Source organism: Lonchura striata, chromosome 3 (assembly GCF_050655825.1).
Source record: "Lonchura striata isolate lonStrDom1 chromosome 3, ASM5065582v1, whole genome shotgun sequence".
Lineage (NCBI taxonomy): Eukaryota > Metazoa > Chordata > Aves > Passeriformes > Estrildidae > Lonchura > Lonchura striata.
The window spans coordinates 98,435,781-98,463,230 of record NC_140705.1 but is presented as its reverse complement, the minus strand read 5'-3'; the positions used below and the strand labels follow the sequence as shown (position 1 = coordinate 98,463,230).

At 36.8% G+C, this 27,450-nt stretch overlaps 1 protein-coding gene across 3 annotated transcripts in view; it reads left to right on the top strand.

Moving 5' to 3' along the window:
- Positions 1–27,450, top strand: part of PRKCE (protein kinase C epsilon) — a 283,489-nt gene that overhangs the window by 152,787 nt on the left and 103,252 nt on the right. For all 3 annotated transcript variants that reach the window (XM_031504267.3, XM_031504268.3, XM_085575935.1), the window contains exons 3-6: positions 20,635–20,794; positions 21,870–21,904; positions 23,357–23,442; positions 25,125–25,257. In XM_031504267.3, coding sequence (XP_031360127.1) covers positions 20,635–20,794; positions 21,870–21,904; positions 23,357–23,442; positions 25,125–25,257 — 414 coding nt within the window. The remainder of the gene's footprint in view (positions 1–20,634; positions 20,795–21,869; positions 21,905–23,356; positions 23,443–25,124; positions 25,258–27,450) is intronic.

The following is a 27,450-nucleotide window of genomic DNA, read 5'->3' as shown; positions in this document are numbered from 1 at the left end:
AAACCTTCAGAAAAACCTTCTTAGACAAACAGTCTTAGCAGTTGATTCTCTGCACATTCCTTGATGCATGCAGCACTAGGTCTTATATTCATGTATTAATCAACAGAGTTCTGTTGTAGGATGTTTTTAGGTTATGTTTTGATAGACCCACATACCCTCTGAAGATTTTCTTGGATGCATTTGAGTACATTTCTGCTGTGCAGATGGACATTGTGTGTACATATCAAAAGGTTTCAAAACGGTTTTGTAAAATACAATGAAAGATGCTTTGTTAAAGAAATAATGGTTTTTGCAAAGTGCTAGTGCTTTCAGTGTACACTGGAAGCAAATTCCATACTGCTGAGTATTGCTTGGGCAGATAAGGACAGGCACCACAGCCAAAACGATTCAGCAAAGTTTGGAAATGCAAAAAAACCTTGATTTAAAGAGCCAAAAATGCAGTCCTTTACATTTTCTTTAAACTAAGTCATAGAATTGTTCAGGACCAAGTCTTCAGAGAATCTTTAAGTAAGTCCTGCTGAAAGGAAAAGGTAGTACATTCACCTGAAACAAATAATATGCTCATTAATGCTTTGTGGGTGTGAGCTTTCTCAGCATAGCAATGTGTTTTCTCATTCTGGAGTCCCTATTTGAGAAGCAAACTCCATGATCAGTTCACTCTCTAAAGGGAACCCATTAAACAAGGCGAAAGGACAACAATAAAACTAATAACAGTTTGTAGTGTCATGTCTGTGTCACATCTTAAACTGAGCTTCTTTTTATTAGTTTAAAATTTGTTTAATATTTTATATAATGTTCTTCTCTGATTTTTTCTCAGGTGGTCTCTCCATGTAAATTATAGCGTTCCTTGAAGGCAGTTTAGTAGGTTATTTATGACTGGGTAGAAAAAATACAAATAATTGAAATCCTGTATCCATCAAATAATTTTTTAAAGTATGGCAATTAACACATATAATTGAAAGTTACCTTGAATGTTTTTCTGGAGAAACAATTCCTGTTAGCTTTCCATGCTGACCATACATGAATTTATGTGAGTGTCTGAGGGTAGCACTTTGGGATTACTTAGAACAAGTAGCATGAGTTAAAAAATAGCACATTGTGCCACTTATAGTTATGATAAAATACATCATCGTTCTAGATCATTGTCACAAGGCAAAGTGAGTTCCTGAAATTTCTAATTATATGTTGGGTCATATCTTCAAGTCTTCAGGGATTTAAAAGTTCATGGAATATTTATGGGTTTTAGACTTAGGACTGAAAGGTTTATTCAGCTTTGAGCCTGGAATAATGGGATGTCTGAATTGCTGTGTTCAAAGATTTGGTTGTTTTGATTATGAATCTTCTTATTTTCAGAAAGTTCAGAATTTTTATAGCTCTTTTAATAATTGACTTGAAGTATTATGATCTTTTATAATTTTAAGCATTAACATATTTCTTTAGTATTTAGACAGGCTTGTTTCCTAGGAATTGCCTTTCTCAGAAGTTCTTAAAATTTCTAAATGTTGCTTCCAATTCTTAGTAATTCAGCAACAACTGGAAGCAGAGCACTGATTCATAGACTGTCACTAAACTGAGTAATCTTGAAAAACCTCAAGCACTAAGAGGAATATTTTCTGCAAGAGGAAAGACAAGACACTTCTACATGATGCTGCCTCTTAGGAAATTTGGTTTTGTTCAAGAGGCCTAATATTTACACCTGTGTTTAACAGATCAGGTTAAAGGCGGCAAGGAAAGCTGTATCACACTTGCAGAAGAGAATTTGCATTAGTAAAGTTTTAGGAGAGAGAGTCCCTGTACTGGTAAATGTGCTTTCTTCTGCAATCTTCCAAATTTCTCAGGTCATATGTGATCATAAATTTCACAGGGAGAGGAGAGAACAGCAGAACTGTTTACATCTCTTCTGACATTAGATTTGACTGTGTTTGTATCTATACATGCCCATAAAAGCATGCCATGTAATATGTATGTTAAATAAAAATACTTTCAAACTATTTTCTGATACTGTACTTCACTGCATAAAACATCCACATCTCTGTGCTGAGGCTCCCTTTAGGAACATCAGCTGTGGTCTGGGGAGATCCCCACGGTGTGTGCTGCTTTGCAGCTGGGTTTCTGCAGGGCTGGAGTCCAGCCCAAGCTGTAGGGCTCCCCAGCCCCTCGTACATACTGCATGGGCAGAAGTGCTGAGTCTTTATTTGAGAGCTAATCTTACTGCTGCAAATGAATTTTAAACTATGTAAGCACTGTGCTTAAAAATACTCATGTGTACTGGTCTTCCTTGAAGACTAGTGAATGAATCATGATCTGCTAGAAAGATGTGATAAACCAAAAATAAACCAGAATATCCTGAACTCCTCTCATGAAAAATATCTCCTTTCACAGGAAACCATAATCACTAAATTTACAAAGTTGTCTGATTTATCTGCCTGCCTACCTATTGCATTGTAAATTGTATCTGAAAATCTTGTCAGTTTTGATATAGACTGTTTTCTTAGCGCTGGGTAAGGAAAGGGGGAAGAGAAGTGGGTGATCATGGTCAACTCAGTGGAAGTAAAATCACAGCTTTTATAAGTGGGGTTTTAGAAATAGTTTTTTAGAAATCAGTTTCTAAGTTTTGTTCTTACAAGACCCAGAGACGGAGGAAAAGAGACAACTGGTGTTTGACAGTGGTAGAAGAAAAAATTGATTGTACAAGAAATTTTATATCTCAGGAGTTAGGCTTACATGAAAGCCTACTGCATGTAAATGGCTTACACCATTGCATGTAAATAAAAAGATATTTTTTTTTAAATTAACAAATGAGTATATTTTGCTGTAGTCTCATATAACCTGCTGCTTAATTTTAAATAGGAGAATTTCTACTTTAATTTCTTAACGAAGTCTCATGCTTGCTAAGAGACTTTTGCTTTAATTTAATTTTGTTATTCATTAGCTATAAAGCACCTTTAAAACTTGTTCCAAAGAACTGTTGTCCTGAGAACCATTTCTTTCTTTATTTTATATGTGCAGAGACAGATTACTTTTGTGTAAGTTCACAGCAATGTAACTCAAAATTCCTGGCAGTTTATCGAAGTTGGTCCCTGACCAAGGCCATTGTGTTTTAGCATGTATGCAGTTTGTGTCTGAGGGGGAAGCAGCTGTTTTAGAGGTAGTGCCCCTTAAAGAAATAAGTGGTGGGCTGAAAGAGTTCCTGTGTTAGTACCTGTGGTATAACAGCATATTTAACTTACCACAAGTATTCCAGTGGCCTTTAATAGGAGTTCACCCCCTTGTTGCAAGTGTGACCAGACAGATGATGCTCTGTAGTGTCAGCAGGAAGCTGCACATTTGTGAGAATAAAATTAAGGGGAAAATGTGATACAGATAAAACTAGGGGTCTTCACTGGTCACAAGGCAACTGCTTCTTGCATCTAGTCATTGTCCAATTAGTTAAAACTTGTAAACGCCCAGGTCAGTTTATTTTGATGATGGTTCAAAACATACTTCTGGTGCAATGGTAGAACCACACAACTTCTGCATTGCTCATGGTAGATAGCAATGGTTTGCTGATCTCTCCATACTCAAACTGGGATCTTACTACTTTTGATTTGTGATGCAGTTTTCTGTTTCTTTCTAAATAATTTACAATTCATTTTCATCAAAACCACAGCTCTGGCACAACAATCATAATGTTTCAATTGGTTTCTTTTAAACTAAGATTTATTTTGCCCTTGGTTTCCAGGAAAACTTTCTATCTTGTTTTTCTTCCTTCTGGTAAAGCTAAATACAATGCAGAGGGAGGATCATATTCATGATTTTGTGTCTGCCTTTCCATCTAAGGGACAAGTGTAATCTGTGTTGCTTGCTGGAATAGATACTGGAATAATCATTTTAAATAAGTGTAGATGCTGCTAATAATAGTGCTAATGCTTGCACAGAGGAATGCTTTCTTCCCCCTGATGTTCTGTGTGGGCTGACTGAAAATCACTTAGTGACATCTAATTTTCTTGGCCTATTTCTATGACTTTTTCCCCACCATGGAACAAGGGGCATTGTGTATACAAAGATGGTGTTCTTGCATGTGGGAGAGGAAGCCAACTGATTCCACAATATGGACATCATGGTCCAAGTTGTCAAATAGAGGCAGCTATTCTGAATACTTCTGGCTTTGGATATAAGATTTAAGACACTTGATGCAGCTGAGTTCAGACAGTTTCACTGTATCCTATAAAATCTTAAAATCTAAACTTAGCATAAGTTTGTTGAAGTGGTTCCAAAAATATAGGATGACAAAATTGGTAATTGGCAATTGACTGGTTTAGATTCACTGTGTGATATCAAATTTTCAGATTCGGGGGTGTTCCAAATACAGCAAAAAGTAAGGTTTGGTCTCATGTGTTGAAAGGGGTATTATTGGGAGCTTTAAAAAATCTTGAGGATTCCTAGTGAAGACTTTTTTTTTTTTTAAGAGATTTTTAGAGTGCTCAAATCTTGAAATGTTGTGTTTCCATTTCCTTGCATTTATTTTCTACTTGTTAAAAAACATTCTTATATGCTTTTTCTCTTTGTTAAAGTCTTATTGTTATGGTTTTCCAGAAGTGGAATAAAGAAAAGGTCAGATTATAAATGTGGTTTTATTTAGTCTAAATTGTTTTTTCTTCCACCTTCATTTGTATTTCTTAAAATGGATTTAATAGTTTTATTTGGCTACTGTATGCTAATAGCAAAGGTAATTTTTTGTTAAAAAACCATTTAGAGAAATCTTTTCAACATATAAGAATAGATTTTTGATTTTTAATAGTTACTACAGGAAGATGTTTCACAGGGTACATTAGCTCTTATTTATGAGATTTTTGATGGCAAAAATCTCTTTTTAGTGTGTGGGATAATTTCTTTCTTAGGATGTTATTGTCTCCTTCTTAAGAAGGAAGCACATTTTTTTCTGATTTAAAATTATTATAATAAATTAATTCATGACTGCTGTGATGTGTCATGGAGAGTCAAGTTAGAGGCTCCAGCCAGAGAACAGGCAAAATTGAGGTTTTGTTTTTCGGTTTGTTTTATTTTTTTAAAGGAGCTTCTCTCTAGAGGTTCTTTTTCTAAAGACAACCAGTGTTAAAAGGATTTTCTCAAGGAACTTCTGACACCTTCTTAGGTAATTCACACCGAGAGAAAGTGAGTGAGAAATCAAAATCTCTTTGAAACCAACTTGAAAATGCTGCCATATGTCTTATTCTTGAGATTATACAGGGTTGTTATAAAAAAAGAAAAAAAAAATTCAGTCTCCAGCTTTCAACCACGACGTCCTTCAACCAGACAGTTCTGGGATATGTTAAATGAAATCTCCATCCACCACACTTTGCAACTTGTTAATTGATAGATGATACAGCTTCCTGTGGTGGTATTTAAGTTTACCATGGGAACAGCTAAATCAGTGACAGCAGCAATAAGAAGGAACTGAATATATTTTTTCAATTTACTGCCAGCTCAGTTTCACATTCTTATTCAGCAACCTGATAAGGCTACATTAAAATGAATTATGTAGTGTTTGAATACGAGCAGAGGTGCTGGCACAGCAAGGAGGACAGAAAGGTTTTGGAATAATGGGCTATGACCTGAATTTTTAAGGAAAAGTTTTTTAAAGTGTCTGCCATCTCTTGATTTGTTAATAAACAAAACAATAAATGGAATTAAGTTTTAGAGGTTATTTTTTTACAATTGCTAGAACATTTTGTATCTTTCCAGTTTGGACATGGACAATTAAGGTTTCCTTTATTATCTCTACTGTAAGTAAACTGAGCTAAATTCTCCTGGATTTTATGTGTGTCTCTGTTCTCTGGCATAAGTGTAGAGCTGTAACAAAGATAGATCTTATCCCCGTGTGGCTATGCATTTAAAGCATTAAGTTGTACAAATAGTTGTCCTATGTGCTGCAGGCAGTCTCCTTGTCAGTCTCTTGGCTCCCCACAGATTTTGGTTGGACCCAATCCTCCTTGTGTTGTGCCCAGGTTTCTAGATGAGTTTTGTGCTGTCAGTGTTAAGAGAACTTACTTGGTGCCTAAGAATATCCACAGGTAGTGCCACTGGTGTGAAGACAGGGTCAGTGCTAAATGGAAAACAGATACAGCACTGGAATAATAAGAGAAAATTTAAATCTACTATCATTCCAAGAGTTGTTTTGTCTCTGTTTTCATTGCCTGATTTACTTTCTGGAGTACGGAGAAAGTTGTTTGGATCCTGAAAAAGTATTTTACTTGATCTTTGTTCTGAAGAAGAAAAGAAAAATAATTCAGAGATGCGTTTTGGGGTGTTTTTTTAATTCTGTTTTCTCTCTCAGCTACAGATACACAGCATAAAGTTTAACAAGTATTTTTCTTGAAAGACTGTTTTAAGAAATGTTACAAGTAGGTTTTCTCCTGCACACATTAATTCTTGTATTAAGTCTTCACATATATTTTCAAAATAAACCTTTAGTGAATGCTGAGGGCATTTGTTAAGTACTGAACTGCTTACTGTTTTGAGAAGTAGCTTGTGGAAGGAGAAGAACTAGAAAAGCTGACTTTCTGTACCTCTTCTTCTGCATAGACATAGTTTAAAGTAACTTGAACTATCATGAGTCTAAAGACAAAATACCTGTGGTGGGAATTTTTAAGTTAATTTTTTCAGTGAATTTGATTGACAATATCTTTGGGAAAACCTTAGCAGTCTAAAATATTTTCTTTTATCATGGGAATGTCCAATCTGTTAAAGCACTGTGAGACAGATATTTAAATCCCTGTGGAAAAAGCATGGTTCTTGAGTGCTCTTCTGTAGCTAACTCTGTACATGTATATCTGCTAGTTCTTATGTATGACGTTTTTGTAATAGGGAGAGTTAACTCTTCTGTAGAGCAAATGAGTAGAAGGAAATTAATTGATTAACAATAATTCTGAACTCAGATTGCCCTTGTTGAGGCCACTGACAGATGTGAGCTGCATTGCTCACAGTGTGTCCTACAGGGAGGAGTATTCTCTGATGTGCTCTCTTTCATCCAGCCCTATGTTCCCTTGTTATTTCTCCCTCCTTTTTCTTTCATGTCCCATTTTCCCCGAGTTTTCTTTCTCCTAAGTGAGAGGTTTAAAGCTCTGTCAGATTCCATTTTGGTCTCTCTTTTTTTTCTTTCTTCTCAATTCCCATGCTAAGTCACCTCATCATCCAACATCCCACCCTTCACACTTGCCAGCTGCTTCCATCAGTAAGTTTTTAAGCATTCCTGAATTTTAGATCAATTCTAGAGAGCTATGAAAAACAAAATATATCTCAATCAACACATCTGTTGCCTCTTTGAAGGTTCTTTGCCAATTCTTTTCCTCTGGGCATGTACTTTTTATTAGAGGCTTAATCTGCCATTGGTCAGGTAAAACAGTTCAGATTCTATTAGACTCCTTCTAGCAGATGATGCTTCAATATTTTTCTGAAATTCTGACTCAGTTAGAAATTAGATGGCCAGTTAAGCATATTTTCATAAGCCAGAAGCACTTTGCATTTCATGTAAAAGCTTGAGCCACATGCTCACCAAATCACTGAAAATGAGAAAGACACCAATACATCTGTTTACCAAAGGTTGGAGAATAAGGGCTAAATTAACTTTGCAGCTAGGACATTTGGAATATATTAAAAAAAAAAAAAAAAAAAAAGGCAAAAGTTAGAAATAAGTACACTTCTAGAACTTGGCTCAAACAGAGTCTTGTCTTTTACCCATTTGTGTGTCTTATACAGTAAGACACAAAGTTAATCCAGCTGTAGTTGGTTGACCCCAGCCAGGTGCCCACAAAGTCTCTCTGCCATTCCCCTCTGTAACAGGACAGGGAAGAAGAGTATTAGCAAAGGCTCATGGATTGAGATAAGGACAAGGAGACGACTCTTTGGGGAGAGTGTTTTCAGGGCAAAACTTGGAGAAATAAATTAAATTTATTGCCAATTAAATCAGAGAAGCATAATGAGAACTAAAGCTAGATCTTGAAACACCTTCTCCTTACTCCTCCTGTTTTCCCAGGCTCAACTTAAAACCCAAATCTTCTACATCTTCTCGTCCAGCAGCACAGCAAGAAAGGGGATGGGGATTGCATCAGTTCATCACACATTTTCTCTTAGGCTCTTTTCTACTCAGGGGAGGGCTCCTCACAGTCTTCCACTGCTCCAGTATGGGGCCGCTCTCATGAGAGACAGACCATCAGGAACTTGCCCAACACGAATCCTTCGCACTGGCTGAAGTTCTTCACAAACTGCCTCAGTATGTGTCCCTTCCACGGGGTCACAAGTCTGGCCAGCAGACCTGCTTCAGCATGCACTTCTTCTGCCATGGGTCTCCATATCCTGCTGGGGTCCTGCTCATGCACAGGCTAAGAAGCCTCCTTTAGGCATCCACCTGCTCCATTGTGGGGTTGTGCAAGTGGATCTGAGCTCCACTCTGAACCTCCATGGGCTACAGGGAGATGCTCTCTCACCATGGTCTTCACTGTGGGCTGCAGGGGAGTCTTTGCTGTGGCACCTAAAGCAGCTTCTTCCCTCCCTTCACTGAACTTGCTGTCTGCAGCATTGTTTCTTCCACATGTTCTTACTTCTCTCTCTGTCTGCTGTTGCACAGTGGGATTTTTTTCTGTGCTTCTTAAACACTTGAAGCCAGAGGTGCTACCCCTGCTGCTGGTGGGCTGAGCCTCAGCTAGCATGGGTCTGTCATGCACCCAGCTGGCATTTGTGGATCTAGGAGAAGCTTCTAGCAGGTTCTCACAGATGCCCCTGCAGCTTACCACCACCAAAACCTTGCCACGCTTCCTGGCAGGACCCCAATTCCTTTTAGAATGAGTTAACACTCTGATCTCCCCTCTTGGCTCCATTTTTTTATTGTTGTATAGTGTTTGAACAATAAAACATTCTGTGTATTGAAATCAAAAGCAAATGAGAAAGACATTAAAGCTTCTCTTGTTTAATCTTGTCACTGAGAAACACTTCATCTGTCAATAATAGGTTGTGAGGGGATGTCATGACAGGAACAAGGGGTCATCTCCTTGTTCCTGTCATGTGTCAATCACCTCCCCAGTAAAAACCTATATTATACATTCAGGTTCTACTGGCAACACACAGACTCATCATCTGCAATTCCCTCATTATGCTGTGACCATAAGCCTGGCAAGAAGAAAGAACATCCTGTTTAGCTCATTTTTACCATGCATTAGATACATAGGATTAACATCATACAGGGCAGGTAAATAGTGCTTTAAATATTGGAAAATTTCCATTGCAATCCATGGCGGACTGAATATGCTCTTTTGTATAGCCACAACCAGAAATGCTTTGCTGGACTGTGAAAGTATTATGCTGATAATAAATCACATTGAATACTTCAGGATTTATGTAACATATTTATTACTGATTTCTGAGTGGAAATTTGTAGTAATGGATGTAATGTTGAAAGATATAGATGTGAGAGTTGCCTTAATAGCACTGCTTGTGAGTCAGAGATGTTCTTAATTAAGCTTTTGTTGTGTGCTTGGGGGGGGATATCAGAATAAGGATAATTCCTCCCACGTTTGCAGGAAAGACAGTGGAAAGAGGGAAGGAGTTCTTTTGCTGCCGAGTTTTGTCTCTTGCAATTGATTGCAAGAGCTGCCCACTTAGGAAACATACAAGATGAGGCTGTTGGTAGAGGATGACAAGATTGTCATAACATAGTTCTTATTAATAGATAAACTAGAAAGAGTAGTGACAAGTTGGAACACTGGTTTAAATGTGTTATGGGTTGTATATTGGGCCAAAAATGGAAAAAAAATTTGTCAGATGTTATTTTTTTTTGTGGCAGATGCATCAGAGAACAGTCTTTTTGAGGCATGATACCAATATCTTTCTCCTTTTTTTGTTCAGTTCATCATTAGAGTTGTGAAAAATTAAATCCAAAGGTTTGGTTGCCTTGTTTTAATATGTCATACTGCTTGGGGTCAAATCCTCTTTTGTTTCTTATATATTTAACTAAACCCATCAGTGGGTTTGTCTACATGAAGGTACAGCTACTTTGTGTCTTACTACTTTAGTACTGTTGGAAGACAGAAGTAATTTCCAAATTTTAAAGTCTTTAATTAATTGAAGTATAGTATTATCATTGGTGAAAATATAAGGAAAAAAATCAGCATGAATAAAATATATCACTGACATTATCCCTGCCCTTGAAGCTTCCTCTGGCGTTTGTGAGCATTTTTTTGAGCAAAAGGAATGAGGATTCTATGCTTTTTACTTTATACCAAAATCAGTCAAACTGAAAGGATTTTTCCTGGTTGGGAAAAGGAAGTTGCTATGCAATCTTCTCTGGCTGTCTCAGTTGTTACATAGGCACTGTGGGATGTTCTCTGAATCACAGTTCTGCAGTGGATTCTCCCTGCCCTGTGGGGAACACAAGCAAACAGTTAGTACTTTATTGAGAAACAAATTAAAAAAAAAAAATAAAAAGCAAAACCACTTTTCTAATTACAAGTAAGATTTCACTGCCACTGTGAAGTACTTTGAATCTGTGTAATGTAATCTATGTAATCAGCAGGCTTGAGCTTGCTGAGGGTACAAACTTTATAAAACCATGTTTTGAAAGCCATCTTCTCTGACCTATGTAGGTTATGCCCCATGGATCCTTAATGTGTTTACATGAAATTTTAATATAGAAATTTTAAATACAAGGGTGCTTTGTTACATGCATTTCAAAGCTTGGATAGGAACAATTTGTTGCTATCAGAATGGGGATCTGGAAATGGAACTGGCAAGACAACTTTGAGATTTAGTAGCTAAAGGCAGTAAGTGACTTTCATTCCCTTTTTTGCCTTCAGATACCATGACTTTTCTGTAGCTAGCATGTGACTGGGATATCTGCAGGGTCCTGTGTAGTGCAAAGCAGTTTGTCTTGCTGTGGCCTGAGAATCACACAAAATGTTGCAGCCCTCTTTTCTGTGAGATCTTGCTGTGTCTCTGGCCTTTTGCATGGTATCCAGAAGATAAATGGCTGCCTTGCTACAAGATGCAGTAGTTTCTGTGCTAGCAAAAACTTACTTTTTCAGGGTGTCATCACTCATCCAGCATAACTTATTACAAAAGGATTGAGGTTGAATATTAGAAAAACAGCCTGTCTGCCAGAGTGATGAAACAAGATACACGAGTGTGTTGTGGAATTTCCCTCACTGGAGATTTTTGGGAACCATCAGAAAAATGAAAGCTGAGGATGTCTGAAGTACATGGGACACTTCTCTGCTGCAGGAGCCTGAGCTCAGGAATCTCCTAGGTGCCTGCCACTCCAGCTTCTGTTATTCTTAGGGAAAGGAACAAAGCTAGAGTTGAACAAATATTTAAGAAACAACTTCTGAAATATTAGAACCCAGACATACAAGGTTCTGTTTCATCCTAATGTATGTAGCTTTTGTGAGTATTGGAGACTGCTGAACTTCTCTAATCTATCACAAACACTTGCTTAAAATAGCATCATTTGGGATCTGACTGGTTTAATAGTTACCTCTGGGAAAAGAGCTTTGTCCTGAAGTTTTTACAATGCTTGTTTTCCTTCTCCACATCACAACACTATTTCCTTTCCAGGAAGCTGACAGAAGCCAGCAGCTCAGGTGTTGACCGTGCAGAGAGGTCATTTGACCCGCAGATACTTCCATAGCCTGGAGCTCTGTTCAAATAAGCACGGCTGGGTGCTGCTGTGGACATTCACCTCCCACAGCAGCCCTGAGTGGGATGGTTTGTGTCACCCTCCTCCTTCCACTGGAGACAAAGCACAGCCAGTGTGAGTGTGTCCCCAGAGCCACGGCGCTGCCAGCACGGGCGCTGGGCGCGGTGCGGCCGCATTGCGGGACACCTCTGTAGACCTGCAGCGGTGACAGCAGAGAGGTCAAGTCCCAAGGATAGCTCTTCTATCAATACAATAAGCTGATCAGTTACAATAAACTTATAATAAATATAAAATATGTTGTTATATATATAGTTTCTTCATTTAGGAGATTTTGTGCTTTTTTAGCTCTAGTGAGTAGTTGACTTAAATACGAGATATTTCATTTTGTTAGTCTGTCAGGTGCTTAACACTAACAATGCTAATATTGCTCATTACTAACACTGTAACAACATGATCTGACTCTTACTGACACAACCAATTTCATTTTCTGCCTGCAAGTTTATCAAGTAATGGCACAAAAATTGTTCTAGGTTTTGTAAATTATTAATTCACATTACTAGTTAAGACATAAATAGACACATTAAATTTCATGGAGTGCGCTTTTTCTCATGAATAATAGCTTTACTATTTGCCATATGTAGAATACATTTCCAGTTCTTTAATTTCAATTGCAGATTTGTTGACATAAGGGCATTGTGTTTAGAATGAGGCTGTTTGTTCCTCCTAAAAAATAAGACCAAAGACTGAAATAACATTAGTTAGCATTGTTTTTTGGTCCTGTTGCCTGTGACATCTCCTTTACAACTGAAAAAGCACTAATGCCTGGGTTGTGGAAAAAGGTTTGAAGTTAAAACTTTATTTTGAAAACCTTGAGATGTGAAATTCACTTGTCAGAAAACCTGCCACAGATAATCTCTGTGTGGAATTTCTAGTGCTATAGCTTCCTTTGCCAAATAACTTGTAATATGAAAATTATAGTTACAAGTTGTTACATTGTTTCAGGAATACAATTTTTCTTTAAATCATTAATGTCACAAATAAAGAAATTGAGAGGAAGTAGGAGGGATCCATCTCTGTTTTGCTTGCTTTGTGGATGTAACAGCTGTTTAAGTACAGAAATAGCTGTACCCTCCCTCCAAAATGAGGTCAGTATCCCATCATCCATGTGAGCTCCCAGGGCTCTGAAAAACAGGTATTTATATCCATCCCCTACCAGTGGTCCAGTTCCTATAAAACAGAATTCTGTTTGTTAAATATTAGATTTATTAAACTGTGCTGTATGGTCACTGAGGATGACCATGTCTAATTCCATGTTGTTGATACTTAAAACTTGTGTAAATTGTCACTAATTCTGTGGGCCTTGTGGAGATCAAGTGCAGAAACTTGAGGGCTTACCTTGAAGACTTTCTTAAGAAGAGTCTCCAAGTCATTTAAAGGAAAATTTTGTCTGAGCAGGTATGGAAAGTAATCCCTCCTCACCCCAGCCTCTGCTGTAGCTGAATGGATGGGCTGCAGCTGGGGCAGCACTGGGGGTTACCCAGTCTCTTCAGGGACCTCACTCCTGGTTTTGAACACTTGGTCCAAATTATTGCCAATCACCAAGGCTGGGACATTTCTGAAAACTAAATTTGGCTTCTATGTATGCTGAAATTGCAATTGGACCATCAGTATCTATGAGACTTTTTAGTACTTCTGGACATTAAGTCCTCCTTTATTAAGTGTATTGAATGTGAAAGTATTTCTGTTTGAAAAGATCTGGGGAGTTATTGTTGTCCCTTCCGCTTTGAGAGAACTTAGGAATGTGCTCCTGATAATTATGTAGAAAAACACGTGTAAGTAATCATCAGATAGCTTTATAGTGCTGTTGGTGTTTCAGCTTGGTTTTTTTTTAAAAAAAAGGAAAGTAACAGAAGCCCTCAAACAAAAATATGTTTCTGTGACACCCCAAATCAACTGTGTCTCTCTCAAGGGAAATTTTAAAATACATATAGGCAGAATCTCTCTTTAATGCAAGAATTTAATCATTTAAAGGTAAGCATGTGTTTGAAGTCAAATACATTTGAGCCTTAGCATGTGCTACAAAGCCACAGACCATATTTGGGCTTAATATACTTTAAAACGGAATTTATTCTTCAGTGCATTTAGTAAATAGCTGGTGTTAGCAGACCTGTCTAGACACATCTCTTTTAAAACTCGCCCATTCTGTGAGCATTTTGAATTTCTTTAGTAGCACTCAACATCTTCATTTTTATTAACAATACAGGGTTATTGAAGGATCTGATTCTCCTATCAAATGAGAAATTTCCCATCAGGTCTCCTAAATAAAGTAGATTTGAGATACAGTAAGCAAAACCTGTATGCTGCTTCTTTAAGAAGTAGTCTGGAAACATAATACTTCTAGAAAAAGGCATTAAAAAAATCATGCTCTTTCTGTGACTGTGGTAAACTATCTACATAATTTCTGTGTTCATCAGTAACAGCTTTATGATATTATATTCTAGCATTTACCTTACTATCTTGTTCTCTGAAAGGTACAGAATTAGTCTGTTGCATGTGTTACTATTAAACAAGACTTTTTTCAATAGAAAGGATCTACAAATGTAAATATTTTGAGGTGTTTAACTTTTTATTCACAGTTGGTTTTTGTTGTTTGGGGTATTTTTTCCCCCTTTAAAATAGATGAAATTCCTAAATGCAAAATCCTGTAATGATTTTCTGCCTGGAGAAATCTTGATGACAGTATATATCCTTCTGCTCTACAGCCCAGAATAGAGTTTGGGAATAATTTTGAGACCTTATTTTGATACATAATGATCTAGTTACACTCCATTCTGAATCCTGAGAAGTCCTGGACATTGTTTCTTCCCCTTCTCACTTTCTGACGTAATTTTAGACAAATTAGCTCTCCTGCTTCAATCAATGTCCTTCCTCTGTACATCGATTTCAGTACACACATACTGGTTAAAGTGATCAGGCTTAAATATGATACAAAAGCTGTTATTTTTCATCTTCAGCAATGAAACATCAGTACAACCTTTGCATTTGTTGTTCATTTAGGGCAAGTTGTAATTATTAAAAGTTGATGTTAAACCAGCTATCTCTCTGGATGGTGCTTGTAAGGTAGGGGTGACAGCAATGTGACACCCTGGAGATGCCTAGGGTGAAAAGCCCTTTGTGCCAGAAGTGCCATGAGGGGTCAGGGTTCTCTTGCAAGGGTTTGCCTGGCAGCATCACTAGTTTCTGCGTTACTGTTGTACATGGCCCATGCTTTGGCTTTGATGGGGCAGAAGTCATTTAATAAAGCTTCATAGTTGGTTTTTTTTCCCTTCTCCAAACACTGACAGTTTGGTAACAATCACCTCCAGATTCAGAGAAGGGATCAGCACTGTTCCCGTTTAGAAGCCAGCATCATCAGCAATAAAAAATGCTGGGTATCCCTTCTATTTATGTGTAAGCTCTCTTGCTCTTCTTCTGCCTTTTTTTTGCATTTTTTTGGTTGTTGTCAGAATTCTGTAAGTATTCAGAACATTGAAGATGAGACATAGCTATGCAGGATAATCTTGTTGCAGTTAGTGCTCCACATTGAGCCGTTCTCATTTATGCTGAAACTGTTTTAGTATGAAACAAGACCTGACACGGTTAAGCCTTTGTTATTTGGCGTGCATGTCTTAGTCCCCTAATCTTGTTTCCTTTGAAGGTTGCTGAGTCTTATGCAGTAGTTTTCTTTCTTTTAAATTTTAAGAAATTACTTTTAAGTTGTTACTTATAATTCACACTTAATGGATACTACACAATGAACAGCATTAAATGTAGTTCAGACAGTTCATTTAAGCCTCCATTTTGCAGATATTTATGAGTTTTGTGAAATTTTTCATGCCAGATATTTCTGAATTTTATAACACTTCCCTTAGAGCTTGGATTTAAGCATGCAAGTCTTTTGAGTCCTTAAAATTGTAGACATTATGTATGTATGTATGTATGAGTATATAAAAGCAATTCTATACTATTGCTTTTCAAATAATTCAAGAGTTACTCTTGGCTACAATGAAAAGAAGTAGTGGCATTACTGGCTATGGTTTTGAAATAAAATTAGTTCTAAATTTGCCAGTTCTCAAGTACCATCATATGAAGCCTAAACTCAATGTGGTCCATCAACAGCATTCTCCATGAACACTTGGAAATTGTCATCATTTCTTACTCCATCTTTTGAAAATAAAGTGTAATAAATGCATTTAAAAAGGATAAACTGAATAGTACAGAAGGACTCGAAACCAAAACAGGGAACAGAATGTACATTACATAAAGAAACAGCCTTTACTGAGGAAACTATAACCTTCTGTGACTATTTAGTAGAAATATCATGAGAAGAAATGGCTTATAATGAAACTTGCTAATATTCTGACTATGAAAAATTAACTTAATTTTAACTCATGGAATAGAAATGCCATGCACAGTATGCAGTATTCTAATGGTATTTTCTAGAACCTAATTAATACCTCCGTAAGACTTGTAGAAATATATTTAAAAGGTCAATTTTGTTTGGGATGCTAGTATTTTCAAATAATGCATTGAAAACACTAGATGTCTGTATTGTACAGATGTTGGGGGTTTTCCCAAATACTCCCTTCTTTCTGCTAGCATTTACTAATCTTTGCTTTCCTGCTTGTAAATGATGAGAGATATTTGGGGAGAGCAGTGTAGCTCCCTTCCAAAGTAGGTGTCTTCAGACAGATAAATTAACATCAATAGCATGGCTGTGCAGTATGAGATAAATGCATTTTAAATTAAATATACACTATTGTGAGTTCTGCTAGAAATAAGTGGTTCACAACCCTGGGTATGAGCCAGAACAGATGTGATCATCTGCTTCTGAGTCACCTGGGACAGTTCCTGCCTGATTTTGTGTGGCCCAAAACATCAATGTGAATCACAGGATTGTTAAGGTTGGCAAAGACCTTTGAGGTCATCAAGTCTGCCTGCTAACCCAGCACCTCCATGTTCAGCACTGAACCATGTACTTAAGTGCCATATGCACACGTTTTTTGAATGCTTCCAGGAATGGTGACTCCACCACATCATGGGTTGCCTGTGTCAATGCCTGACCACCTTTTCAGTAAGGAGTTTTTCCTAAAATATGGTCTTACACAAGATGTGGCAGTGTTTTGCTTGGGGACTGTGGGAAAGCACTGCTTATATGTTTATATAGGGTCACAGTGAACAAGTGACTGAACTTAATGTTAAGTTGAAGTCAATGTTAAGCTTGTGGGTGAGCTAATTTCTCTTGTGACTTCATCTGCTGTGATGAAAGGCTCATGTTCTGTCATCCAGTGGTCAGTCATGCACTGTAATGTCAGATGCTTCTTTAGGCTAAAGAAAAGGAGCTTGGGAAGAGACCTTTCTAGGAGGGTGGAGTGATGTGGGAGGTGGTCTCTTCTCCCAAATAACAATTGATAGAAGAGGAAATGCTATCTAGTTGTACCAGGGAAGGTCTAGATTGGAAAAATTTCTTAACAAATTGTGTAGTAAGCATTAGAACAGGCTGCCTGGGGAAGTCACCATCCTTGGAGATATTTAAATGACATGTAGATGTAGCAGTTAGGGACATGGTTTAGTATTGGTTTCTTGAGGTTGGGATTGAAGGCACTTGAGATGGTATTTCATGTTTGGACTCAGGAGTTTATTATTTCTTATCTGTGTTACAGTCTCACTACCATGAGTTCAGCAGCTTTTTCATTAGCAAAATGGCCAACTAATTCTTGTTACAAGGTCTTTTGAAACTAAACTCTCCAATTAAGAAAGGACAACTAGATTATTTTCCCTTTTCACCCGATAACTGATCCCTCAAAGCCTGCAATGCAGTCTTTTCTGTTCAGTCACAAAACATCTCCCAAACCCATGAAGCAGAAGAAAGAAGGTAAAGAAGAACAACCTGCCTCTGCCCTAAAACCTCCATCTTGCTTCATATTTATTTCTATATTCTAAAATCCCAAACTCTTAAGTTTTCCACCCTGTGATATTACACAGTTCTAACCAAGGAATCTCAGTGCTATTAATCAATTTCAGAAGCCTGTTCCACAAACTCAGGTAAAATGCAGTGCTCTCTTGTGGGTCTGTGCCTTTAAGCACAGAAAGTTTAAAATTTGCAGCATCCGGGATTCCAAGTTTAGTGGTGGCCTTGGCAGTGCTGGGTTAGTGGTTGGACCGAGAGATCTTAGATCTTTTCCAGTCTTAATGATTCCATGAATGTAGGATTCTATGCTGCTCTGAGCCCTCTAAAGGAGTCCTGCTGCCGAGGTGGGGATCGCACGCAGGGTGTGATGAGAGGTGAGGTGCAGGCAGAGCCAGTGTCCCCAAATGTGCAGTTCACCTGTGCACTTCCACTCTAAAGCAGGGCAAGGTGCATGGATTTGGCCAAGTGCCAGACTCTAATGACAAAAGGGGAATAGCAGACTGACAGCAGAGACTATTTGAAAGAAACTGGCTAATGGACCTCCAGCATTATCCAAGACAGACCAAGAAAACTATATTTTCTAACTACAATTAGAGGATCCTTCTCACACACAGCGATGCTGTTAGTGTGGAAGTGATTTTTGATAATCGAGGTCTGCCATTTAATCTGATACTTTCAGATGCATTGCTTCTATCTGTTTTCAAATCAGTGCATTTCTGAAAAGAATACTGTTTCATTATTTTATTTACACTGTAAGTATTAGAAGGAGAAAAAATGGAATTTCATTAAATAATTAAATATAGAATTGAAACTAATGCAGTGAAAGCAATTTTAAAACTTTGTTGGTATAAACAAAGCAAGCAAACAAAAAAACCCCAGTGTCATGATACTGCTTTTATGTGGCTAAAACAAGAAGAGGATTTTGCATGCTCTGTAATATTACAGGTGCTTTATCTGTAAAGAATTGCATCTAAGATGAAAAAAATGAGAAAAACAGTGTTGTAGACTGATTATCCTGTCAAATGTGTATTGTGCACTGTTAGACCATCTTGTTTATTTTATGTAAGCACATAATTTTTTGGGAAACCTTTCCAGAAGAGTAGGATTTTTGGGGGGAAACCTTTCCAGAAGAGTTGAATTTTAACTTTCTCACATCCAGGTTGTGCATACTGTTGCAAAGTCTACAATCTGTATGATAACCAAAAGAGCAGATGTATGTTACTATAGAATTATTTTATCTAATAGCTTTTAAAAGATTTCCAGCAGTTTTGTAAAGTCAGTAAATCATTCAAGAAGCTGAAGAAATGAATCTTTTATTGGCTTTTCAACTATATGTTACATGTTCTTTGTGGACGACAGTCTTTTTCTTAAGGAGCTGTGATATTTATTGGACACTAGAGTTTTACTTGACAACATAAAAATAAACTGTCTGGTATTTCTCATCTCTTTATTGAAGGGCAACCTACAACCATTGCTTTTTGGTTTTTCTTCAGCATAAATAAAAGGGGTAGCTTTGTGTACCGAGGCAGTGTTTATTTACTGAGAGCTCACTTCAGAATAAAAAAGGAGTGCCCACTCTGGCCATCCACAGATGTGTCATCTTAGGGTGAAAACTGACTCTGAGCATGAAGTGTTTGTACAACATTAATGAGTATGGAGCTTAGGCTCTTCTGTGCTGGTGTTAAGGAGTTTAGCCTTGCTCTGCAGTGAAAGACCTTGATCTCCATTTGTTCATCTGTGCTCTGTTTTTTTTCCCAAGATGTCCATCCATTGGTTTAAGATAATCTTCTAGAAATTCTTTGATTGATACCTTTTATATTTAAAACTCTCAAAACCAGGATTTATTCCAATGTTTTTAAAAGAATTTGAGAGTTTTAATACATCGAGTTGTTCTCACACTTTGAATTTTCTATGTGTTGTTATTAGGTACTGTACTGTTTCTTGGACAACTCAGTCCTGTACAGAAAAGCTTACAGCTAGACCAAAGTTGGTATTTTTAGGCCCTTGTAATGATTCACAGTAGCTGAAATTCAAAGAATGACAAGTATTAACTACCGATCAAAGTATTATATGCCCCAAAGTATTGAGTGCATAGATTCAGTTGGCAATGGATGACTGAATATGGTCCTCTCCAAGTCTTATAGTCTAGTTTGCCAAGGCATGAGTGGCTTAGGGAATGTTTGTAAAATCTGTTTTTCATTAACAATTGTGAACTGTTCTTCATTATTAATTCATCCTCAGCTTTTGCTTAATGCATACAAAATACTATGATGGTGTTAGTTATATTTAAAAAAAAATCCATAAGAAAAAGACCCAATGCACTCTGAAGAATTTTTTTTCCAAGTGTTTTCACTGAGTTATATCAAGTTCATTTTATACTTCCTCTAACATTAAATCTCATGTACAATTGGAATAGGAATTGATTAAGAACAACTTCCTTCCCTTGAACATTTTGCTGAGCACATATTAGTATCAAAGTGGGTTATTAGAGCCTGAAGCTCAGATCTTAATCAGGAATTCTTCTAAGTAGTCAGTTCTGGATGGAATATTTTGTTCTGCTTGATAATACATATTTTTACTCAGCTTTCTTGCACTTGTATCAGCACTTTCTGAATGGACAGGGACATGGGGATGTTTGGATCTTTTTCTTCTCCTGGAGATCAAGTGTGGTGAGAATCTAATCTGTTAGGAGAATCTAACTGTATAATTACTGTTAAGAGGTTGTCAGTGTGCTTGATAATGATAAAGTGTAGAGGACTTAATCCCAATTTAGCATGAATTTACAGATGAAGCTTAAGAAGAGCTAGAAGTTCCTGTGCTAAGCAATGAAAACCTTTGCTCTCTGATAATTGATGCTAAAATGAATAAAAATGACACAAAACTTAAGGAAGTTATTTTGCACTGCTGGGCACAGGGGATTATTTTTATAGTTGAAGAATATGTACCTATGAGTAGCATTTGAGTTTCCCCAGACTTGCGTCTGTGACAGCCAGTTCTTTTTTTTTTCCCTGTGTTTCAGCCCCCAAGGACAATGAGGAGCGAGTGTTCCGGGAGCGGATGCGCCCCAGGAAGCGCCAGGGTGCCGTGCGGCGCAGGGTGCACCAGGTTAATGGACACAAGTTCATGGCCACCTACCTTAGACAGCCAACATACTGCTCGCACTGCAGAGACTTCATATGGTACGGAGCAACTCTGGCTTTGCTTCCTTTGCAAATTGAGTCGGGGTGTTAGCATACCTGACTGTTTCACTGACATTATTTTGACATTAACCTGTCAACAGATGATAACAGAATGCTGTTAAACCTCCATCGCAAATATTAGAATGGGTTGTATTTGGTGTTCTTCTCCTTTGAGCCACAGAGTTCCATATTTCTAATGTGCACTAAATTCTATGTAGACAGCCAGTTTAGTATTATGCAAGACCTAAGTGTATATTTAGACTTAATATTAGACTTTTACATTTTGTCATAGTGACAGAATTCTTTGTTACATGATTGAGAATTACCGTCTTTCTTCTAAGAAATGCAAAGCTCCTTTACATCCTACTGAAGTTCATGGAATATAGGTATATTATATGTCTAATGACACACATTTTGGTACATAGTGTACAGGGTCTTTATTATTACAATGTACACCAAGAACTCCCTTTTAGAAATTATTTACATTATTTTGAGTATTTTCAGTTTTCAGGGAGAAGTGGTGGAGGCATTCAGTTTTTAGTTGTTTTTCAGTCACTCCTGATGTGACCTAGAGATACTGATTTACACATAAGATCTGATGTGACTGACAGCAAATATTTTTTAGGAGTGTGTAATGAATCAGTCTTTCTTAATGTAAAATGATGTGAAATATACATGAACTCAACTGCATTTCTCTAAAAAGTGCATGAGGGTTATGCTTTATGTTGGCTAAGGTGATTTCAAGAAATATTGACAGATGCAATCTGTCTATTTAGAGGTCTGCTTGGTTATGATTTACCATTTTGTCCCCTTTCCGTCCACCCTTTGGCTTTGTCTGTTCCACTGTTGTAAATCTGTCTGTACTTCTGACTGCCTTCATGGTCTCTAATCCTTCCTGTTACCTCTCAGCACCTGAAATGTTCCTACTTCAAACAGATCTCAGTCTAGGCATACAATTATCAGATGATTGGTTATGAAAAGCTTTTCTTTAAACATGTGCACATTCAGTAAAGGATGTTTTAAAATGTTTAAAATATTTCCTCTTCATTTTCTAAAACCCTTTATTGTTTTTCAGGGGTGTAATAGGAAAACAGGGATATCAATGTCAAGGTAAGAGAAATTCAACATAAGGACAGTTTAAATATATTTATTATGTTATATAAATAATAAGATATTTTTATCAAGCATTATATATGTATCATGCTAAGAATTTAGCGCATGATGATCAGAATAAGTTTGTCTCAACAAGTATCTAATCTTTGCACTAAGTCACAGTAATTTTTTTCAAATCTTAAGCATCATATATGAAGTAGGAACTCAGCTAACAGCCATGAACTTCAGATCCCAGATATATCTTCATGTGTATTCATCTAGGGAACCATATCTGTGGATCTTGGCTTCTTCTTTTTTCAAGTCTTGCTTTTTAAAATTGAGAGCTCTTTATTCTGCTTAAGATTCTGTGTCTAAAAATTCCAGGTAATTGCAAAGACTGTAGTTTAAATAGATGAGATAATTATAGAGGTCATCATTAGAGAAGGTTATAGTGAAGACTACAGAAGTGCTTCATTTTCATCTCCCATTTTTCAACTCAATTTCTTGTACTCCTACTTCTTTATGCAATCGCTTCTTGGAATGATGTGTTAGTACTTAATTCTCATCTAACAATTAGAAACCATCAAGTTAGTGATGGTTTTTCAGTTACAAAAGACTGGATGAAATCTCATTGTAAATAAGTAAATGCCATCTTTTAATAGAGCTTTACATGTTATAATAAGAATTACTGTATCAAATCTCATAGTAAATAAGTAAATGCCATTTTTATAGAGCTGTAATAACAATTACTGTATTAACAGACAGAGGTATCTGGAGAAGTACCTTGACTTCTGATCTTTTTTTTTTTCTTACAACAATAACCAATACTGGAGAAAGTAAAATTCATTACTTCACTTATGAGGGTTTTTACTTTGTTTAATGACCTTGAATTTTACAGTATGATAGACCTAGTAATTGTTTTTCTTATCTGTCATATCTGCAAACATTATTCATTGATTAAGTAATCAGGATGTATATTGGCAAAACATTTTTGCCTCCTGAAACCTTTTACTGCTATAAATTTAGGTTAATGTGTTACTGAAAGAATATTTGCCTTCTTTTTTTCTATTATTTTCATTTTTACAATGAGTTATCTTCATATCTGTTTTCCTTTGAAAGCTCTTTAAACAGGAAGTGTTTTTGCTGTTGTGTCTCATGTAATGTGGAGATCATGGACTTCAGATAAACAAATCACATATATAAAAATCGAGGAAAATTGTGGTTAACATTTCAGAAGGTAATTTGTCGTTTTACAGATGAGATGTTTGGCAGATATGCTTTAGTTATCTTAAAATTCTTTGGTCTTTTGAAAGTCCATTATCTTCTGTTTTTATAAACCAACTTATTTAATAGGACACACCAGATCACCACCAGTCACTTGCACACTTTCAAGTCCCAGTGATTCTAGTCTTCTGAGATCAGGCTTTAAAATTCATAAAATCTCATACTTTTATGTTTTTGTCGTTCTAGTTTGCACTTGTGTAGTTCACAAGAGATGCCATGAACTCATAATAACGAAGTGTGCTGGCTTAAAAAAACAGGAAACTCATGATGAGGTAAATGTTTATAAATTACTTTTTTTGTATAAAATGCAGTCTTTGATCAGTTCAAAATAGTATCATCTCTGTTTAATCAAGATTTTTTTGTGCCCTTCTGGTCATATTGTGGTGTAGCATTTACTTTGGAATGATAGATTGCTATCACAGTTTTATTTACATGGGAATTATCATGCAGAAAATTATTTCTAATTGGTTTATTTTCTTGTAACACCTGAGCTTAAAGTTTCAGAGAGCTATTTCTACTCCTTTTCACTTTTAACATTCTCCCTCCATTTCTGAGTTGATACAATTCTTGTCAGTTTAATTCAGAAGAAGCAGGCTGGGATCTCTCATTCCCCTGGCTGCATTTTGTGTGGCTGAGCCATCAGCAGCTGATAAGAGAGCTGGGATACTTAGGTGACACCAACATAGACAACTGACCAGAATTTGCTTGCCAAAGTCTCACCTCAACAAAAGCTACATCCAAACTGTCAAAATGTAGTAATGTTTTGGGGTTTTTTTAAATAGTTCGAGCCCTATAGTATAAACAGTGAATGCTTTTTCTTACACAGAAGTTTCTGGTTTGTACTTCAATAGAAAAGTAAATGTATGCTTACTCTCCTGTTGTTTTGTGCAACAGCAAGGGCCTGTTGTCTTTCACCACAGGCTTAGGTGAGGTGGTTTTGTGTGATCATAGTTCCTTGGCCACAGAAAAAAAACTACATTTCATAATTTTATTTGTTAAAAACCTACATTCATAGGATTGAAAAAGCCTACCTTTAAGTTATGTATTGGAGTTGTGTGTAACAGGGCAGTTGTAATCTATCCTTTAGACTTCAGCATGAATTTGACTGAGGCACTCATTATCTCATTTTTTCTGTGCAAGTCACTAGCATTTTCCTTACTGGGACCATTCTCCAATATCTGGTCCACAACCAGTATTTAACATCCAAAATGTGATCACATGCATACAATTGTGATAAAGCACTGTGTTGGGCTAGTGTTGGTTTTGTGTAGTACTCACAGGAATATACAAAATCTTGTGCAGGTTTATATTCCCAGGCTCCAGACTGGTGGGGCTTGCATACTTTGCTGATAGTCTCATTGTTTAGAAGGGGTACTAGATCACTGGAGAAAAGCCAGCGGTAATAGAAAGGGGAAGGAAAAACATAAAAATAAATCTCCTGCAGTGCAATGGCCACTCTGAGAACTTACCAATGACATCCTTTAATTAGTAAGTAATCATACCTTGGAATTCCTGAACACAACATTATCATTGCCATTTTCATAATCCAAAGAAGAGTGGGATATGAAAAGGTAAAGCGTTTATGATATATTTCTTTTTCTAGTCCTGTATTAGTTTGGCCTCGTGTTCCTAAAACAATTGGGAGTGACTTCCTTGCCTTCCACATTGAGATCTTTCCTGATAGCTATGTATTTGTTGTTCCCAAAAGTACTAGGAAGTAGACTTAAGTCTTTATCTCTTGGACAACAGCAGCCCTACCCCCTCTTTTCCCCAGATAAAGTAGTGAAAATAATTCTGGAGTTGGAGTGTATCTAATGCAATGGTCATCATCTGAGCACTGATCTATTTAATCTCTTTTGAATTCTGTGTGGCTTCAAAATGCAACAGGGCCTCAGCATATACCAATTGAAAATAAATTAATTAAAATGAAATATGCTGTACTGTCCTTTTTCAGCAAGTGGGATCCCAGCGTTTCAGTGTCAACATGCCTCACAAGTTCAGCATTCACAATTACAAAGTGCCCACCTTCTGTGACCACTGTGGTTCATTGCTCTGGGGTCTTTTGAGACAAGGTTTACAATGCAAAGGTAAGGCACCACTTCAGAGCTTTTCTTTTTCTTTGTGAGTTGACTTGTAGACTTGGAAAGACTTCAAGTCACTATATCAGCAGGTACAGAAATAAACAGAAGATAAGTAGTGGAGCAGTGTAAGGATTTCCATCATGGTTAAAACACTGTCCTTACCCTGTTGGCAGCACCAGCCTGTAACAGATGCAGAAGTCAGGCATTAAGGAACGCATTTTGCACTCACTCCTGTATAGGGTTATTGCCACACAGGATAATAGAAGTTAACAGAAAATTATGAGCAGGACAATTTACATACCTTCAGTTTATATGCCTTTGGTGTTTTCAGGTTTGTTAAACTTTTTAAACATCAATATTCCAGCTACTTTTCCCTTTAATACTATTTTCAAAAATTGCTGCTTTGTATTGGTTAGAGTAGAACCAGTCCTGTGTGCCCATGGCCAGAATGAGGTATTCTGATACCCAGCTAAATCATCCTTTTCGATGGTCTGCTTAGCTCCTCTAGTCCAGAAAAGAAAATATTGAGTATGTTCTGCCACTTAAGGACTATATACTCCGTACAGGATCTATAAGTGAAAATATGGCTGGAAAGTACACTTGTTTCATTTTAGTTGTCCAAAATGTTCCATATCTCATTGTTTCAAGCAGATCTGTGTAATGGGTGACAAAAGAATATGGGTGAGAAAAGAGTATGAACAATTGTAAAGCAAAGTAATATTTTAGAAATAGTTAATAAAATGCTTCCATTTGTAGGTGGAAGGAAATTATGTAATGAAGGAAATTATTATCATGTTCTTAGGAAGTAGTGCCTAGTGGAATGATAAGCATTTTCATTTTGTTATGCCTTAGGAATGAATAGGTCTATCTTCATAAATACAAAAATCATGTTGTGTACACTTCTCAACAGCAGAAACATGGGGCTACACATATAAATACATTATATATAAAAATACACATCCTTTGCAGTATTTAGGATGACACATAAGTATAGATAAAGGTCAGACCTGATGTTTCACATCACAAGTTTGCTGAGCAGCAAGGGAAAGAAGAAATTTCTTTCACAGCCAAGTTATACACAGTGAGGCTTCTGAAGTTCAAACCTTCCCTTGGTTCAGTGAGGAAATGTTAGGCTCTAAATGCTATTACTTTGCAGCTGTTGAAGATTTTACTCAAATGCTGTCTTAATTATGGTGGAGATGCATTCAGTAAAGATTTTCAATTGAATCTGGTATTTTTTACTCTTTGATTTTTTTTTTTTTTTTTTTACCAGAGCTATAGTATCTCTCTACCTAATCTGGGCATACATGAGTTCCCTTTCATATTCTAATTCAAGTACCATACTGTTCATTTGGTCTTAACTGCTATTTCTCATACTGTGTAGCAGATGCATAGAAACAATAGTACAGAGACTCTGTTGCTTTCTCCATGTTCATGAAATTATTGCCTATAAAAATACACTATGCAGTGTTCTCTGCGTGAAATCTAGAACTTGCCTGAACTGAAAAGGTCATTTTCTGTGCTTGGTTTTCTCTCTTTAACAAGTGCTGAGTGACTCCCTTCTTCAGAGATGTACTTCCTTGTCCTGTATAGTTATTAACACAATGAGGAGCCTATAACAGAGATTTGTTCTTCTTCAAATTTTTTTTCACTGGTTATTCCTGTGCATCTTTTTACAAAATATATTCATGAAGTTGGGCTGAAGAAAGTTGTCCTGCTATTTCAAGCAGCTTGGCTCCTCAGTGTCCACTTTTATGGATCCTAGCTCAAACATTTTACTTACTGCCAAGGTTTTGTCACTGAATATACATTCACTGAAAAAAACATGTTTAGCTATTTCTTTTTGCTCTTCTTGTGAGCTGAAACATAATTTAAAAGGAAAGTCACCAGCTTTCTGAAGAGCATGGTTATGGTCAGATTCAGTGCCTGGGTATAGTCTCAGAGGCAAATGTGGTTTTTTTCTTTAGGGACTGTGCAACGAAAGCTTTGTTGATGAAAAATATAATTAAATGTAACTTTATAAATGCATATTTTTATAATTTCCTTTTCTCTAAAAAATAGAGACATTTGAACAATTGAATATTAATCTAGGATTTAATCACATTTGTAGCTGTGTTCTTTTTATGCCTTGATCCACAAGAGGGCACTGAAGTATCAGATAAAATGTCATCTGCTCCTAACAAATCCACACTTCACGAG